Raw genomic sequence first — 19,638 nt, forward strand, 5'->3', positions numbered from 1 at the left:
TTAAGCCTTCTGAGGTCTCTGGGCTTTTCTAGTTCTATTCCTTTCCTCCATAAGGAAGGTCAAGTAGTAAATCAAAAAGTGTTGGATTTGAAGTCAAAAGGCCTGGGTTCAAACGCTGACACTGCCCCTTATAGGCCTATGACCTTCAACAAATCCCTTCTTCTCTTTGGGCCTCGGTTTCCTTATCTAGGATTAAATTAAGGGACCTCTAAGGTCCCTTCTAGCTCTGGATACTCTGATCCTTTAGAAACTCGTAAAACTCCATCTGTTTGTGCTCTGGGAGGCTGAGACAAAGGAAAGGAATTTCCCAGCTAGGGACAGAGGAGTCATGTTCCCTGGTGGTCCTTGACTGATGGGGCTGCAGCTAGAATTGGGGTGTGAAAGTTCACTCCAAAAGATATGGTAAAAGGGAAAGAGTTCTGGATTTGGAATAGGACCTGGGTTCAAATCCCAGCCTTGCCCTATACTACCTATAATGATCTTGGTGGGCCTCAGTTTCCACATCTGTAAAACTTGGAAGTTAGATTAAATGACATCTAAGACTCCTTCTAGCTCTGCGTCTGTGATCCTATGCTCCTTTCTGCCTTAGGTTTCTTTAGAGTGGGCTATGGCCTGTGATGTCTGGACTTAGGATGACAGAGCCCAGCCTAGCTTAGCCCTAGGCTTCTCAGCAGCCCAGCCAGGAATGAACAGAACAGGGACACAAAGTCAGGCTCTTCCCTAGTTCCCAATAGAGCTATATTGCCTTCCCGTCAGGAAAGGCACACAAGGGGTAGACTGGCCACAACTTAATCCAGATTGCAGGGCCCCCGTTCCTGGTTTGGAGCCAGCCCCACTAGCTACAGTCAAGAAGTGATGCTAGAGGCAGGGAAAGGGGGGAGTGATGTCACATCTGTGTAAGGACTCCCTTATTCCCCATTCCTCCACAATAAAGAGACAGAAGGCCAAGGAAGCCACATCTGGAAACAGATGGACAGTAATCCAGCCTAGACCTCCATGTATTTTTTTTCCCACCCTTGCCCTACCCCTCCCAAATTCCTCAGCCAAAAAGGCCTTTCCTCCTGGACACAGACACACACATTCACACTTAGGTTTTCCCAATCCACATTCCCTCCATATCACACATAGTCCAGAAAATGCAAAACGCTGTTATTCTCATGGGAGGGGTAAATGAGCCCAGACCAGTGGATATTTAAACTTTGCCAAGTGGATGATGGAGAGATGACTATATTGGGAGCAGGCTCAATACTCCCCTTCCAAGGGCAGGAAGGGTGAGACATAGTGGGATGTAGGGAGAGAGGGAAACAGGGCGAGTATGTCACCAGCACACCTCCCCAACACAGGCCACCCCCACCCCACTAGAACCTCACCTGAAGGTAGTGGTAACTCCTATCCTTGGCCTTGGTCTCAGGCCCCAGGAGCCCCTTGCCTGGCCCGGACCCCTGGAACCCATCCCGGCCCTGGCTGACCATCATGGTGTGCCAGGCACTGCGCTTCACCGTCTGCCCGTCCAGTGACATGGACATGCCAGTACAGGCCAGGCACCGGCCCTCAGGCCCGCCTGGGAGCCCCTTGAAGCTCAGGTCCCGGAAGGTCCCATCAGGTGCCTCTAGGCAGAAGGGGGCACCAGCCTCTCCTGGGGGCCTCCCACCTGCCAAGAAGCCACTGTCGCTGTCCAGGTTGTCATCTGAGCTCCACCAGCCCATGGACTTGGGGGTGTGCCGCCCATTGGCCTTGCGGTCCTTGCTCTTGCTCCTCTTGCCGTGGCGGGACTGGTGGTGGTGGTGGTGGTGATGGTGGTGGTGGTGGTGGTGGTGTGGGGGCCCGTGTGGGGAATGGTGACCGGCATACCCCTCGCTCCCCGACCCGGTTCCAGACCGGCTCTCTGCCTTGGGCCCGTTGTAGTCCCGCTTCCCTGGAGCTTCCAGAGAATGGGACTTGGCAAAGAGCTTTTGGACAGAGTGGACCAGGTGGCGGATGCGACTGGGGCTCTCACTTCGGGGCTCAGGGGCACCCCCACCAGTGCCAGAGCCAGCCCCAGTGCCACCACTGCCACCCGCCACCCCTCGTGGGTATGGCAGGGTGTGGAAACCGTCCTGCTGCAGAGGCAACTGCTTCTCAAACTGGTCCAGGAGTGTTGGGGGCAGGCGGGCAGCAACCTTCCCTGGAGGGTGACCCACGCAGTCTTCACAGCCATCAAAGGGGGCCTGCCCAGGGAACATCCTGGGGAAGGTGCTGCTGCCTGCCCCGCCGGGCCCTGGCCCAGGGCCCAGCCCCCCGTCAGGACCTGCAGAAGGTGGCTCACTCAGACTCAGGGGGCCGTCAGGTGAGAGGTGGCCTGGACCAGCCCGTGAAGGGCAGTATCGGGGGTCCGTGGGGTAAGGTTCACCAGGGCCCAGGAGGTATGGGGGTCGGGAGCCCGGGGCCGTGGGGCCGTAGTCCATGGGCGAGTCGGGCAGACGGGCAGGGCGGGGCTGGCTGCCTCGGTCGCCATGATAGCCCCTCATGGCCTCAGCAAAGATGATTCAGACTCTCCATGGTGTTGCAGGCCGGGCCCTGGGGGCCACCTGCGCATGTGGGAAGAGACTAGAGGTTAGTGGAGCCTGAAAATCAATCTCCCCATTAACTCTCCTGTATCTAGCGCCACAGCCAACATCCCACCACCACCACACACACACACACACACACACACACACACACACACACACACACACACTCAGCTCCCAGTTATCCATCCAGGGCCAAGGACAGAAGCCATAATGATATGAATAATAATAGCTCACAGGAATGTAACCCAGGTGCACTCCTCAAGTATTTGCATAAAACATCCTCATTAGTGGAGGGAATGATGATTCCGTGCTCATATACCACCAAGGAGGAAGGCTACGCAAATGATTCAGGCTTGAACCTGGGTTACATTCCTAGAGCACTTGAAGGTTCACAAAATGCTTTCTTTACAGCAAACCTATGACAAAAATAGTGATCACAGTTTTATCTGAATCTTACAGATTCTGAAGCTCGGGCCTCCTGACTCTACTTCATTGTTGTTGATCAGTCATTTCAGGTGTATCTGATTCTTTGTGACCCCATTTGCAGTTTTTTGGCAAAGATCCTGGAGTGGTTTGTCATTTCCTTCTCCAGCTCACTTTACAGATGAGGAAACTGAGGCAACCAGGGTTAAGTGACTTGCCCAAGGTCACACAGCTAGTAAGGGTCTGAGGCTGAATTTGAACTCAGGTCTTCCTGTGCTCTATCCACTGCACCACCTACTTGTCATATCAAGTGATGTCATTGGTCCTCTTCAGGAAGGAAGGATGAACAAGGGAGATCACATGTAAAGCCTCAGCCACACACAAACCTTCCCAAGAGCAACAGAATAATAAATTGGAAAAAATACCCCTGCTTGGGTCCCCACTCTGCCATGATTAGACAGTGATTCAGGGAGAGGACCGTGAAGGACGAGGCCACGCCCACCAATTAATGCCGAATAGGACCAGCTGCTCATTGTCATCCAATCAGCCCTTTGGGCTAGTGTCTGAGGCCAAATTTGAACTCTGGTCTTCCTGACCCTAGGCCCAGTAACAACCCAGTTGGTGTCAATCTTTTCTACCTGCTTTTCCTCTTCCTTGTGCCCCTAAGACAGCTCAGAACCATGGCCCGCCACCTCCTCACAGCCCAAGGGTCTCATGAAAAGGCCTACAGGTGTCCGAGGTCTGTACAGGTCAGTGTAAAGACATGCTAGAGCCAGTTTTAACTGGGTTGAGAGAGTCGATTGTTAAATTTTCAGTGTGAGCTTTTTATACCTCAGAAATCAGCAATCGCTACAAACCAGGGCTTGATCTGTTGTTTTGCTGATTGTCTAGATTTAAGAAAATGTTACTAATGCAGATTAAATTTAAAAGTATCTGTGTATGCTTTTAAAAAAAAAAAAAACAGATCTGGTTGTTAAATATTTACCAGTGCACCACTGTATTGCTTTTATAAACATTGCTTGAATTTAGCAAGAGAGCAGTTAAGGCTCAGGGAATGACGACATCACCAGGCTAGAGGCCTGGTGACTGGAAATGCATAACAATAATAATAACTGGCATTTATGTAGCCCTTTATGTTTACAAAGTATATACTACTCATAATCTCTTTTAAGCCTCACAGCATCCCTGGGTCAGTGGATCTCTCTCTTTCAGGACTAGGAGTCCTGTAACCCTAAAATATCCTCCCATCCACAGGCACGAACAAATTGTAAGAAGAGGAAATGCTACCCTAGGGTGTGCCAGCACACTTGGGCCTATGTTCTCACTGCATGTCTGAGATTCTTCACCAAAACTCCCTTTCCTGGCCACAGCTGCTCTATTGCCCCCTATCAGAATGTAGGCTCTCTGAGGGCAGGCGCTGCTTTGGTTTTGGAATTCTACTGGTTCCCAGAAGCAAGCACAGTGCCTGGAGCATAGAAGGTTTCTTCACTCATGCATTCTTCCCCAAACAACCTTCAACTTCACTCCCTCTTACTCCCAGGATGGAAATAGGTATAAGGGGTAATAAAATCCTAGACTATCAAATCAGAAAGCCCTGGGTTCAAATGCTGCTTCCAGCTCTTACTAGCTATGATCTAGTGCAAGTCACTTCATCTCTGATTTTCCTCATCCATAAAGTGGGGATAACAAGACCTATAGAAGCTGTTTCACAGGGTTCTTGTGGGACTCTAATGAGATTGTAAAACAGTTTGCAGACTTTAAAGCACTTTTAAAAGTTTTAAAGGCTATGTAAATGTCAGTTATCATTATTATTCCTCAAGATCATGGGGCCTCTAAACCTCTTCCCCTCTCCTCCCACCATCCCCAGGAGACGTGATTCCCCACGTTACGGAGGAGTGTGCAAATTCCCAGAGAGCAGGTGAGCAGCTGAGCAGCTGAGCACGTTTCCAGGAAGCCCCAGAGCAACTCGGCAAGGAGACTGGAATGGGAGCTAGGCACCCTAGCCCCCGGACTGTCACTCAGAAGATCCTACGGGTTCAGGACCAGAAGAAAGAATCAAGCCTAACCTCTGACTTTACAGGTGGGGAAAAGGAGTCTTAAAGAAGGAAAGTGACTTGTCCAAGGTCACATAGCAAGTTACTAACAGAATCAGTACTTGAACACAGGTCCTTTGACTCCCAGGTCATTTCTTTCTTCCCTAAAATGCTAGAAATCTTCAGTCTCACCCCCTTCCCACTTTCTACCTCCCAACATGGTCAGGTCTCCTCTATCTCGGGAAAAAAAAATCCCAAATTAAAAAACTTTTACTGTTACATAGTTCCTGTCTACTCTCACCTTCCTTTCATAGCTAAGCTCTTCATCAACCCCCACACCTTTACTTCCTGCCCATTTGTTCCTTCCTTTGTTACTGTTGTTGTTCCATCGTTTCAGTCATATCAGACTCTTCATGACCCTATTTGGGGTTTTCTTGGCAAAGATACTGGAGTGGTTTGCCATTTCCTTCTCCAGCTCATTTTACAGATGAGGAAACTGAGGCAAACAGGGTCAAGTGACTTATCCAGAGTCATACAGCTAGTGAGTGTTTGAATTGAGATTTGAACTTGGGTTTTCCTGAGGTCAAGCACTCTGTCCAATACACCACCTAGCTCTCTATACTATACACTATCTTGTTTGAACTTCCAAATGTCTATAATCAGTACAAAATCTCCATTTTACAGATGAGGAAAGGGAGAAGAGTAAATGACCTGCCCATAGTCATATAGCTGAGTATATGACATGCCTCCTTGACTCCAGGGCCATCATTCTATAGACTATGCCATGCTAATTCAATGACATCAGTACCTTGATGCTCTCTCAAGGTCCTTTCCAGCTCTAAATTCCAAGATCTTATGAAGTTACTTGCCCAAGGTCACTATGGTCAAAAGTATGAACATAGGATCAGAGATTTAGACCTTAAAGTTCAATTTATCCAACCTCCTCATTTTGCAGATCAGGAAACTGAGTTCCAAAGTTTGAGTGACTTCCCCAAGGTCACACAGGTAGTCAGTCAGCCAGTAGCAGAGTCAGTATTCAAAATCATATCCCATGTCTCCAACCACACTGCCTCCAAATAATAGATCTGTGACTCCAACCCAAGCCTTCTGACTCCAGGTCCAGAGCTCTTCCTACATCATACTGTCTTCCCCATGTTAACCTAATATATGACTGTGGGCAGTTCAGTTCCTCTCTTTAGCCTCAGTTTTCCCATCTGTAAAATAAAAGGGAAGGACTAAATTCTCTAATGTCCCTTCCAGCTTTAATATTCTAGGATTCTGGCAATCAGCTTCCCTCTGATCCCAGTTTCCCACTTTGGGGTGATGGCATCATCTTCCCAATCCTCCAGATTCAACACCTCAGAGTTATCTTTGGTTCTGCCAAATCCTGTCATTTCTACCCCTCTGTGGCTCCCTTGGAATCCTCTCTCCATTGGCAAGATCACCCTCTTAGTATAGGCAAGCTCTCAGTCCTTTTCTCCTAAACTATGGAAGTAGTCTTCCAATTGATTTATCTCTAGCCTCCTGTCTGTCTCCAGCCTCCTAAGTCTCTCCCCTCCCTGTGCTCAAAACCCAAATAACCTCCCTAAAATACTGTTTTCATTGAGTTGCCCCTCTTTACTCCATCGAGTCTCAACTCTTCCACCTACCCTTCAAGGCCCTACCTGACCTAACCCTGCCAATTACAGGATCATTGGATCGAAGATTTAGAGCTGGTAGGGACCTCAGAGGTCATCCAGTTTGAGTAAGGCCAGGAGAGGCTGGCCAAAGTCACACAGGTAGTGAATAGTAGAAGAGACGCAGGTCTTTCTACTGCAAATCCATCATTCTTTTCACTGTTCCATGCTGCCTTATCTCTCATTCTTTCTCCCACCCTACCTGTGACTCAGTTTCCATCTTCTGGGGCCAGATAGTATGGATTGAGGCTAGCAGTTTGGGGGCAGGAGAAAGCGGGGTAAGGAAGACCTTCTCTGGGCCCCATGATGTCCCTATTCCTTTTTTTGAGGGGGGGAGGGTGAGGAAAGGGCAATCGGGGTTAAGTGACTTGCCCAGGGTCACATAGTTAATAAGTGTCTGGGGCTAGATTTGAACTTGGCTTCTCCTGACTCCAGGGCCAGTGCTCTATCTACTGTGCCACCTAGCTGCCCCCATGATGTCCCTATCCTGCCCAAGACCTGAAGGGTAAAAGAGGGCATCTGGTTCCAAGCTTCCATAGGAAGGAATCACAGCAACAGGGTTGTAGGCCCAGGAGATTTGTCAGGGGTGGGGAGAGTGCCCTTTGGGGTGCAGGGGGGGAGGGGCTGAGGAAATGGCATAATTGTTTCCCCTCATTAAGATGAGTATGAGGCCTGGTTTAGAAGCAATTTCATTATTCTCTCATGAAGCTTGGTTAATTAACAGACTCATTAGCATACCCAAACAGGGCCCAGGACAGCTCAGCTAGAGCTATTCCCCAGGGGGATGAGGTCTCTGTGATCATCAGGGATGAGGAGAGAAGCTTCAGACTCTCCCCCTCCCCCACAGCCCAACATAGTTGCCTCTCCCACTCCCAGCCCCGGCCCCCATCCCATCACAGGGGCAGCTCACTTATCCTCAGCCCCACGCTCTGCCACATCCTTTGCCCTTTCCCCATGCTCTCCTCCTTCAGGAAGCCTTCTCTGATTAACCCTTCACACCTTACCCCTGTGTTCCCTGGTCTCCTGTGATACACTAGAAAGGATACTTCCTGGCACGTATATTTAGAACCACCTTCTCCCACACTCAACCCAACCCAGGCCCCACCTGTCTCAGCTTTCTCCCTTTGTTCCTGATCCTGGCAAGTTTCCCCAAAGGGTCCTTCACTGATGCTCCTTAACATCAGAGCCCCTGCACCTGCCTTGACCTCCTCCTTCTCCTCCTCCTCCTCCTCTCTTGGCCTCACCTGCCGTCCAGCTGACTGGCTATCTCCAGCTGCTTACCCAGTCATAGGCAGGGGAATCCAGATCACAGAGTTAGGAAGGGGCAGAGCTGGGATTCAAACCCAGGTCCCTTTAAATCCAAGCCTAGCGGTCTTTCCACTGCACCACACTTCTTCCCAAATTCAAACTCAGAGAGGACTGATGATAAGGGGACTGATTCCATGTTTGCCAGTCACATCATTTTCTGTTCACAACTCACCCATTTACACACACACACACACACACACACAAGCACATACCACATGGAGACAGAACATTTTCACCTGCAGCACTCCAACCTCATTCTATCCCAAAAAGAATTCATCATCTCCACCCCACCCACCCCAAGACTGATCCAGCCTCCTGACTTCCCCATCTGGCTATGGCAACACTACCTCCCAGTCAACCAGACAGGAACCCTCACAGTCCTCCACTCCCCATCCCACAAATGCATCAGCCATATTCCCATCTTGTGCCTTTTGCTCGGGCAATTCGTCCTGCCTGAAACACCCTCCCTCCCCATTTCCAAATCCTCCCTTTCCATCAGGGCCCAGATCCACTTTCTCCTCCAGAGAGACCCATTCTCTTCTCTGAGACTGTACAGCCCTGACTGGACCATGCATTTGGACACTAAAACACTGGTGTTGTACTGTTCTCTTCCTCTTCCACGAGGGAGGTGGGTCTCTGCAATTGTCTAAGCTCAGAGACCAAGTTTTCTCTTTTTCCCATCTACCCCCTCAGCAGAGATCACATGGGGCTGGGCAATGAGTCAGGACTTGTGGAATTACCTATTATCCCGTTTCTCTCTTCCCTCTTCTCTCCCATCAGATCCCTCTCCTTTCTTCCTGCCAGCCTCTAGACTTCCAAAGATCACAGCATTAGACCTGGAAGAGACCTTAGGGGTCTTCTCGTCCAACCCCCCCATCTTACAAATCATAGACTGTAGAGCTGGCAGGGACCTCAGAAGTCACATGATCCAACATTCCCAATTTATAGATGAGAAAGCTGGAGTCTCAGAGAAATTAAGTGACTTGCCCCAGGTCACACAAGTAGAAAATATCTAAGGGTAAGATTTGAACCCAGGTACCCTGACTCGAGAGACAAGTGTTCTTTTCATTGTAACATACTGTCCCTTCATTTCAGCCTTAGCCCCCTTAAGCCCACTCTGTTCCTTCCCCCTGCACCATCCACAGCCCCTTACCATTCAGGGTGTCCCATCCTTGGCCACAGGGTCCCCACAGCTTGGTCACGAAGAAGGCTTCCTCTGCAGCCCCTGGTTCCTGAGGACCTGAACACATAGGGGTGGGAGAGACAAGGATTATGAAGCTAAAATGTGATATTCCCAGGCAGCATCCTCTAGACCCCACAGGCCCTGCCCCCTGGCAAGGGCAAGATTACCCAAACAACTCTGCTCCACACCCTAAAACAGACTGTCCAGGACCCAGAACACCCAGCATAAAGTTGGGACAGACAGCACACCTGCCCTCAGCTCAATCCTGTACCCATCCTACCTACCTCTGCCCCTGGCCTCAAACATCTGGATTAGGGATACCAAAAACACTTCCACAGCTGTTCTCCAATTTAAGCCTCATACACACACATTCCCTCCCATGGAGATCTAAAGGATCTAACCTGAGCTGTAGGCCTAGCTAACCACTGGGGACCTTGAACCCAAGCCTCCCAATGCCACCTCCCAATGCCAAGTCCAGTGTTCTTTCCTCTGTATCATGTAAGTCAAACTTCAGAAGGAACTTTCTGGCCCTTGAGAATAACCCTATGAAGGGAAGACAGAACTCTCACCTCTCACTATGTTTCTCATTTTCTCTATCAAAGATGATGATATTCCTACTAGAAATACAGAACAGAAATGGTTAACAGCACATTGAAACCCAAGATATGAAATGAGGAAATGGTTTAGGTTCTTTTTTTAATAGCTGGGTGCCTTCAATGAGTTTAAGTCACCAGGTTCAGACAAACTATATCCCAGAGTACTGAAAGACGTGTAGACATGACTACTGAGCAAGCCATGTGCTACACGGAAGGAAATTGTGGCATCTACTTGGAGACGATCCATGAAAAAGACTCCCCAAACCCAACTATCTGGATTAAGGAAAGTTAGAAACTATCTTGCCTGCAGGCAAAAAGCAAGACCTAATAGTAGATAATCCTAGCTATTTAACCATCAGATTGTGAGCTCCTTAAGAGGTTTTTTTTTTTTTGGTATACCCAGAACTTAGCACAATAGTAGTTCATAATACATAGTAGGTTCATAGCCCATAGTAGGTTTATAATAAATGTTTATTGATTGGCTAACTAACTGACTGACTCCAAACTCTCAAGGTTATATTGTCCAATTCCCTCCCAAAATTCTGCCAAAGACTGGGTCTTCCTATCTCACCCAGACTGGAAGTGTGGCTGCCATTCACACGCCTAATCCCACTTCTGACCCCCCCAGAAGCTTTGACCTACTGGTCCATTTACAGTCTGGGCCAATTCACCAGTTCCTTAGGCAGCCTGGTCCCCATTCTCCCTGACCTCCACCTCCTCTCCCATTTCCAGGGGCTCATCATATTGGTTCTGAATCAGCTTTAGCCCTACGAAGCTCAGAGCTCCCAAGCTCAAGCAATCCATCAGCCTCAGCCTTCCCTAATAAGAGGATTTAGAGGAATTGTACCACCATACCTGGTCACAGTAGACTTTTTTAGCTGCTGTGGCTTACCATTGACTCATATTGAGCCTGTAGTCCATTGACAACCCAGGTGTTTTTCACATGAACTAAAACACTATATATTAGATTGACTTCTTGATTCCAAGTTTGAACCTTGCATTTATTCCTATTAAATATCACCTTATTGGATCCAACTAGATTATATTATTAAGATCTTTTAGGATCCTGATTCTTTCATTTAAAGTATTAACTAGCCCTCCCAACTTCATTCAATCTGCAAGTTTAATAAGCATACTATCTATTCCATCATCCAAATCATCAATAAGAATATTGAACAGAACAAGACCAAAAGCATAGAGCAAAACTGAGGGGCATCCCACTCCTGACCTCCCTCCATATTAATAGTACTACCACTCTTTGGTCTGATCATGTAACCAGTTCATCTATCCCAAAAGGATGTCTTGAGGGACTTGGACAAATCCATGCTGAAGTAACTAGGCGTACTATGTCTATAGCATTTCCCTGGTCTATTAGTCTAATCAATCTGTCAGAAAAAGACATGACCTTAATCTTGAAGATTTGTTCTTGATCAGCTGATGCTGATTTGTAGTGATTGTTTCTTTCCTTTCTAAATGCTCATAAACCATCCCTTTAATAATATGTTCTACAATTTTGCCAAGAATCCAACTTAAGCTCATTATCCTACAGTTTACAGAATTTACCTTCTCCACCCCTTCTTACCCCCTTTGAAAATCTGGACAACTCTGTTTCCTAATCTGCAGTACTTTCTTCTTTCTCCATGATTTTTCAGAGATCACCAACAACTCAGTAATTACATCGGCAAATCTTTCGATACCTTGAGATGTAGTGGATCTGAACACGACAGCTTAAGCTCATTGAATGCAACCAGCTACTCTCTTACCATTTCCTCACGTAAACTGGTTTTCAACTCTCTGCTAACCATTTCCTATTCTCTACTTCCTAAATGAAATATAATTATCTTTAAGAGAAAACAAGAAATGCAATGGAGCTGAGTAGTTCTGCCATTGTTCCATCACCCAGTATCATCATAGGTTTTGTCCATCCCAAGCAGCAGACTAATCTCTTCTTTGATCTTCTTGCCCCAACATAGGTTTGCTTGGTTTTTTCAAGTTAAGGAATCCTTCCTGAAGGAGAAAAAGTGATTTGAACCTGAATTTTAGAGGAGAAAGGAAGCTGATGGGGAACATAAGGAGGTTGGGGGAAGAGGATGCTTAAGGAGAACAAGAGGCTGAGGGAAAGGAGGAAGCAGAGGGACAGAGGGAGGTTGGAGGAAAGGAGGATCCTAAAGACAAGACAGCAGGCCATGGGGATAGACTCTTCTGACTGGAACTGTAACCAGCACAGGCTGAAAGGACAGAGAAGGGGAGGAAAAGGGGAGCCAGTCTGAAGAGTTTGAATCAAGCACAACAGACTATAGAAAACTTGCACAGGAGATGATGGGATAAAAAAAGATATTTGAGGATGATTTCTCAGGCCAGGGCAGGGCCATGAGCCCAGCAGGGCTGCCATTCTCTAGTCTCAACAGCTAGGCCAGGTAGCTCAAAATAGAATGGCTTTGATACGGCAACCACTGTGAGCAGAATCAGCTGAAGAAGCACAGAACCTGAGCAACCATCTCCTCCCTTCCCTCCCTGCCTCCTTCCGGGAAGGCCCAGGCTGATGAGAGCCTCCTTTCTGCCAGGGGATGGGATTCCCTCCCATACCCCACCCTATATCCCTTTCTGCTGGTTTACTGAAGATTCACCTCCATCAAATCAGAGGCAGTCCCTCTACTTATCTAACCTAAATCTCTTTAATACGGAGATTTGGACCAAGATGCCAGAGGACTGAAAACAAAGCACCTCCCGACAGAGGGATGGACTTAAAATGCTGAATGAGACGCACATTTTTGGATATGGCCAATCGAGAAATTTGTTTTTCTCAACTATGCATATTTGTAATGAGGGTCTTGTTTTTTACTTTATTTTTTAATTGTTGAAGTAGGAAAAGAGAATTAATTTAGTTTTTACAAATACATAGACTTATAACCATAGATCTGGAAAAGACCTTAGGGACCAGCTACCCCCAATTCCCTCATTTTACAGATGAAGAAAATGAGGTCCATAAATGTGAATGTATATGCCCAGTGGCAGTCAGGATTCAAATCCAGGTCCTAACTCCTAGACAGTTCAAGTTCTCTTCCTCCTGAACCCCAAGCCCCAGCCCTGGGATGCTGGGAGAGTAGTCTCTGGTTCCTATATTGGAAATACAAAGGCAGTCCTCAGCCTTCTCTTCTTCAGAACTGTCACCACTTGTGCATCTGTAAGGTTTTCCTAGGGACCCTCAGATAAGCCAGAACATAATGTGCTTAACTTTCAATCATCTGCCTGTTGATCATTCCACCTTTAGGGAATGGATTATCTGTAGAGAATCACTGTCAGAGATCCTAAGAACTGCAGAAGGCATGGGCTTCATCCTCTACCTCAGCAGGAAACAGAGCAGTAGGAAGAGCATTGGATGTAGAGAGGAAAGACCTGGGTTTGAATCTCAGCTCTGCCACTTGCTATTGGTATGACCTTGGGTGGTACCTGTCTGTGCCTTAGTTTCCTCACCTGTAAAATGTTGGATTGGCTAACCTCTGAGGTTCCTTCCAAGTAGGATTCTGTGATTTTGATACATTAGCAATAGCCTCAGCAAGGAGTCAGCCACCCTCTGCCTGAATACCTCCAGTGACTCACTACCTTACAAAGTAGTCCATTCTACTTCTAAACAGCTCTGACTGTTTTTTTTTCCTTTTTCTGAACCAAAATCTCCCAGATTCCCCCACCCCCACTCTCCACTGCTGCTAGTTCTGCCTTTGGGCCAAGTAAAACAGGTCTACTATTTCTTCCAGGGGACAGCTTTTCAACTACTTAAAGACAGCTGGATGGCCAGTGGACCTGAAGTCAGATCTGAATTCAAATTTAGTTTCTGACACTGTAACTGTGTGACTCTGGACAAATCACTTATCCTCTCTATGCTTCAGTTTCCCTACATGTAAAATAGGGACGGTAATAGGACCTACCTCCCAGAATAAAATGAGGCATTTGCAAAGCACTTTGCAAACCTTAACACACTATATAGAGGCTATCAGGAGTGGGGAACCTGCATACTCGAGGCCACATGTGGTCTTCTAGATCCTTAGATGCGGCCTTTTGACTGATTCCAAGTTTTATAGAACAAATGCTTTTATTAAGGGGATTTGTTCAGTGAAGTTTGGATCCAGTCAAAGGGTCACACTTGAGGACCTAGAGGGCCACATGTGGCCTCGAGTATGCAGGTTCCCCACCTCTGTAGCTAATTATTAAAACAGCTACCATTTTTCTTCTAAGACTTTTCTTCAGGCTTAACACCCTGGGTTCTTTCAGCTTATTACCATATGATGTAGTCTTCAAAGCACTCACCATCCCAGCCACCCTCCTCTGGTCCAACTTGCTCTTCCCTAGAATGTGGCACCTGGAACTGAACACAATATTCCAGATGTGTTCTGACCAGGACAGAGTGAGGTAAGACCATCACATCCCTCTTTAGACACTATGCTTCAGCTACTGTCAAACGAATGTCAACGAATGACGCCCATGGCTTTCATGGCTGCATCACACACTCCTGATTCCAACTAAGTCAGGTCTTCTTCACTTGAACTGGTGTCTAGCCCTGCGTCTTACATTCAGTGAGTTGATTTTTTTAGCCCAAGTGCAAAACTTTACATTGATTTTAAGACTTCCACATTTCCAGAGATCCATGATTTCATTCATGTGGGCCTTCTCTAATTCCACCATCACACATCGTGCCCTTAATAGAGGATCTCATGAATTGCTATGACCCAAGTGACTTGACATTTATCCCTGACAATCTGAGATCAGGTCTCATCTCTGACACATTCCAGCTGTGTGACCCTGGATAACTCACCTCACTTCTCAGTGCCCCAACATCAGTAGAAGAAGTCATCATCCCACTGGAAGTTTTCTACGCAGATGCAAAATCACATATCTGGTACAAATTTTTTTCCATCTTATTAGATTCATTCTATCTCTCTAGCTCAGGGGTTCTTAATCAGGGGCAAGGCAGGGAGGAGCCCACAAACACTCAAGGGATCTGATGACAAATTTCAAGGAGTCCATAAACTTGGGTGGGAACAAAAAATACATCTTTTATTTCAACATAATTGGTTTCCTTTGGAATCCTATATATTTTACTTTATTCATTTAAAAACAGTTTACTAGATAGAAAGGAGTCCAGAGGCTACGTCAGACTCCCCCAGGGATCTATGACACAAAAAAGGTTAAAGATCCCCTGCTCTTGCCTGTCAAGATCTTTTTGTATCATGACTCGATTTTCTGACATATTAGCAATTCCCCCCAGCTTTGCCACCTACAAATTTGGTAAGCATGTCATCACCTATGCCTTCAGCCAAGTCACTGAGAAAAATGATGACCAGCACAGAGGCAAGGACAGATCCCGGAGGCTCTTCAGTGGAGAACTCTCTCCAGATTGATAGTGGTCCATTAATCACTATTCCTTGGGTCCAGCCATTCAACCGGCTCCCAGTCTGCCTACTCAGAGCATCATCCAGCCCTCAGCTTTCCATCTTGTCCACAAAGACAGAATAGAGACTGCAGTTAGAGACTGCATCAAACACCTTGCTGAAACCCCAGTACACTCTGTCTATGTCATATGAGGAGCTCACCAACCATCATTTTAATAATCTAATCCAGGGGCTCCTCACCTGGGATCCACGAACTTGACAGTTGATTTGGTTGGGGGTTTTTTTTATATTTTGGTAAATAATTTGATCTAATTGGTTTCCTTTGTAATACTATGTATTTCAATTGATACATTTAATAACATTCTGAGGAGTGCATAGGCTTCCCCAGACTGCCAAAAGGACAGAGGAAGGAAGGGAAGGAGGAAAAAAGAAAGAAAGGAGAGAAGGAAGGAGGGAAGGAAAGGAAAGAAGGAAGCATTTTTAAGGGCATACTATGTACCAGACATGGTACTAAGAACTTTAGAAATACCATCTTATTTAATAAGTTCATGGTCCTCATTTAAAAGAAGTCCATAACATTAAAAAGGCTAAGAACCTCAATCTATTCTATAGAATTATTTAACATCATCCTGCCTGTCCCCCCCAAACCCCCCCCCACTCAGCCCTACACTCATTCTCCAGGACCATATCCCCACCTTCTCACTAGGCACTCAAGAAATAGAAACTCAGTGAAAAACAATTTGAGACAAGCACTAAGTATAAAGCCAGAGACCTGGAGCTGGAAGGGGCATCAGAGGCCATCTAACTAACCCCCTTCACTATACCAATAAAGAAGCTAGGGAGGTATCTAAGGTTACAGAGGGAATAAATGATAGAGGCTGGATTTGAACCCAAGTCCCCTAACTCAAAATACTAAGGTCTTTTCCCACTGCACTATACTGCTTTTCTATTAGGAAGGGAGCTCTCCATCACTGAGGATCTTTAAATAAAGGCTGACCCCTCTAGTTCAGGGGTTCCTAACCTGAGGTCTGAGACCTTATTTTTTAAAAAGTATTTTAAAACCATATTTCAATAGAATTGGTTTATTTTGTCATCCTATGTATTTTAATTATACATTCCAAAATATGATTCTGAGAAGGGGTTCAAGACACAAAAAAGATTAAGAACCTCTGCTTTCATTGTTATTGATCCATCCCTCCACAAATTATCTTATATTTTCTGTTTATTTACATGTTTTATTTCCCACCCCAGTCCCCAGAAGAATGTCAGCTCAGCTAGATGATCCAGTGGGTAGAGCATTGGGCCTGGAGGCAGGAAGACCTGAATTCAAATCAATCTTCAGGCCTTATTAACAGTGTGACCCTGGGCAAATCACTTGACCTCTGCCTCAGTTTCTTCATCTCTAAAATGGTGGTTATAATACAATATAACCTCCCTATCAGGGCTATTGGAGCATAAAATGAGATAATATTTGTAAAGCACTTTACAAATCTTAAAGTGCTATGTAAATGCTAGTTGTTAATGTTATTGTTGTTGTTCATTTTGTCTTAAGATCCCCAGCAACTAGCACCGTGCCTTTGCACCCAGTATACTCTTAATGAAAGCTTGTTGGATTGCATTGAGTAGGATATTAACTCTTGAGGAGTGTTACAGACTGGATTCATATCTCAGAGGGGTTGGACTAGACGCCCTCTGAAGTAGGTTCATCTGGTGCAAAAAACATCCACCATATTCATTTCAAAGGCAGATGAGCATTGCCTGGATTATCTCCTGCTTAAGGTTCCTTGTCCCATGCATGGCTCTTCTGTCATGAATAATTGAAAGGTGACCATGTTATTACTACCCAGGCCTGGAGGTAGCAGAAGAAAGAAGGTGATGGGGCTTGAGACAGTTTGGGTATGAACAGTCTGTGCCCAATTACTGGGTATTTTGTTCTGATATATTAATCAGATCGACTGAGGAATGGGTGGGGAGGGAGGGGAGAGAAATGCTTACTCAGGAATTACCTGATTTAGGACACACTGCAGGATCCAGCCATGATTTTCTCAAAGCTCCAGCTTGCTTAAAGCCTGGCCAGCCGCCCTTTCTGCTAATTGCACTGGGCAAAATGGCCACATCGTTAGCCAGGAATCTGTCATCACCTGAGCAATAACTCTCATTGGAAAGAAGAGAAAATGGCTCAGGGTGCAGATAGGGAGGAGAGGGGTTCAGGAAGAAGAAATCTGGGTGATTTCCCTGACTCCTCCTGAAACCTCAGGCCCTCCTTCCCATCCCACTGCCCACCCCCACTCAGTGTCCTGAGTCTTCTTCCTTTGGTCCTAAGTGACTCAGAAACTTCCCAGATTCTGATTCTAATTCTTTTTCATACACGACCCTGATGAGGTGACTTAGACTCTCTTGACCTATGTGTCCCCACAACTGTAAACTGGAGAAGACTCAGCAGCCCCAGACACTGAGCTGGGGAAAAAAACTGAATACACATATCTCACCTGAGATGGTCGAGCCTTAACACCTGCCACATCTCCATCTGAGCCCAACGTCCCTGCTGTGCCCAGCTGTGTTTGGCCAGATAAGTCATCCTCAGCTAACTAGCTTATGAGACAAGGACCTAGATTGCTTGTGGTAGATCACCCCTCCCCCATGAAGCAGCCCAAGCTCGCTTGAGCATTGGGGTACTGACAGCGGCAAGTTTATCCCGTACTGTTGCCACGGAAACCCATCCTGTAGGATTCTTGATTCCCAGTCTGAGGATCTCTCCCTTGTACCATGGCTCATATAACCTCACAGCTGGAAGGGACCTTCCAGGTCATCAAGTTGAGAGTTTATTCATTGTGGGGGATAGGGGAGAAGAGAGAAGGATGGGGCATAGAGGAGATAATAATAGCTAGCATTTACATAACGCTTTAAAATTTGCAAAAACATTTTACATATGTTAACCCATTTCATCTTCACAGCAATCAGTCAGGGGTAGTGTTGTTATTAATCCTAATTTAGTTCCAGATGAGGAAATTGAGGCTGACACAGGTTAAGTGACTTGCCCAGGGTCAATAGCTAGCAAGTATCTGAAGCAGGATTTGAATACAAGTCTTCCTGACTCCAAGTATAGCACTCTGTCCACTGTATTATGTAGCTCCCGTTTGTCTAAGTGGGAAAGTGAAACAACAAGATGGTAAAAAACCATATGCTTAAATCCAGAAGACACATTAGAAGCAAGAACAGCAGCTCAGGAGCTCTGAGCCCCAGCCTGACATCCTATCTCTACCCCTAACTCCCCCTACTTCCTCTATGGAGAGCTCCTAGCCCTAGAAGACCAGAGAAGAAGCACTTACCCCTGACCCTTCACTAGAGAGGAAAAGCCAGATGGTTATCCCATATCTTATGGTGGCTGTGAGAAGTTTTCCAAGAGTAAACAGAAAATTATCATTATCTCCCTGGCTGAGCCCTAAGACCAAAAGCCCAACCAGTCCACCTCCTTGGGGAGAGGGGGGGGGAGGCATTAAAAATACTGAAGCTGGCTTTAGAAAACCTGAGTTCATATTCAAGTCCAGCTTAGTACCTGTGTGACCTTGGACAAGTCACTTTTCCTTTGGGGGCCTGAGTTACCTCGTCCACAAAATGAGGTTGCCCTCTGATGGCACTACAGGCACTAGATCTACATTCTTGCAAGGGAAGGGATTTACAATTCAAGAACTGAGAAAGAGGGCTTTCAACATCAATTAATCTACCTATTTCTATATTTGTGTGGGCTTTTGTTTGCACTTATAGAAAGAAAGAAAAAACTTCCTAACAATCACAGCTGTCTGAAAATTTAATAGGCTGTTTCAGAAAGAAGTGAGCTTCCTATCATCAGAAGTGTTCAAGCACAGGCTGGATACTACTTGCCAGGGATGTCATAGAAAGGATCCTTGCTGAAAGCAGCTCTTCGTGGTGGCAAAGAATTGGAAATTGAGGGGATGTCCATCAATTGGGGAATGGCTGAAGTTGTGGTATATGATTGAAATGGAATACTATTGTGCTATAAGAATGATAAGCAGGATGGTTTCAGAAAAACATAGGCAGACTTATATGAACTGATGCAAAGTGAAGTGAGCAGAACCAGGAGAACACTATACACAGTAACAGCAACATTATAACGATGATAAAGGGTGAAAGACTTAGCTACTCTGGTCAAGACAATGATCCAAGACAATTCCTAAGGAATCCTGATGAAAACTGCTATCCACCTCCAGAGAGAGAACTGATGAACTCTCAGTGCAGACTAAAACATATTTTTTCACTTACTTCATTTTCTTGCTTTTGTGTGTGTGTGTGTGTGTGTGTGTGTGTGTGTGTTTGCAACATGGCTAATATGGAATTATGTTTTTCATCACTTCACATGTATAATTAATATTGCTTGCCTTACCCACCAATAGATGGGGGAGGGGTGAGAGTGAGGGAGAGAATACAGAACTCAAAATCTTAAAGACGAATATTAAAAAATTTT

General features: G+C 46.2%; 1 protein-coding gene across 2 annotated transcripts in view; it reads right to left on the minus strand.

Moving 5' to 3' along the window:
* Nucleotides 1-19,638, minus strand: part of DLGAP3 (DLG associated protein 3) — an 80,578-nt gene that overhangs the window by 43,273 nt on the left and 17,667 nt on the right. For both annotated transcript variants that reach the window (XM_020983710.2, XM_020983711.2), the window contains exons 2-3: nt 9,143-9,229; nt 1,371-2,567 (exon numbers count right to left, since the gene is read on the minus strand). In XM_020983710.2, coding sequence (XP_020839369.1) covers nt 1,371-2,507 — 1,137 coding nt within the window. In that variant the 5' untranslated portion in view covers nt 2,508-2,567; nt 9,143-9,229. The remainder of the gene's footprint in view (nt 1-1,370; nt 2,568-9,142; nt 9,230-19,638) is intronic.

Source organism: Phascolarctos cinereus, unplaced genomic scaffold, assembly GCF_003287225.1.
Source record: "Phascolarctos cinereus isolate Bilbo 61053 unplaced genomic scaffold, phaCin_HiC Scaffold_726;HRSCAF=1367, whole genome shotgun sequence".
Taxonomy (NCBI): domain Eukaryota; kingdom Metazoa; phylum Chordata; class Mammalia; order Diprotodontia; family Phascolarctidae; genus Phascolarctos; species Phascolarctos cinereus.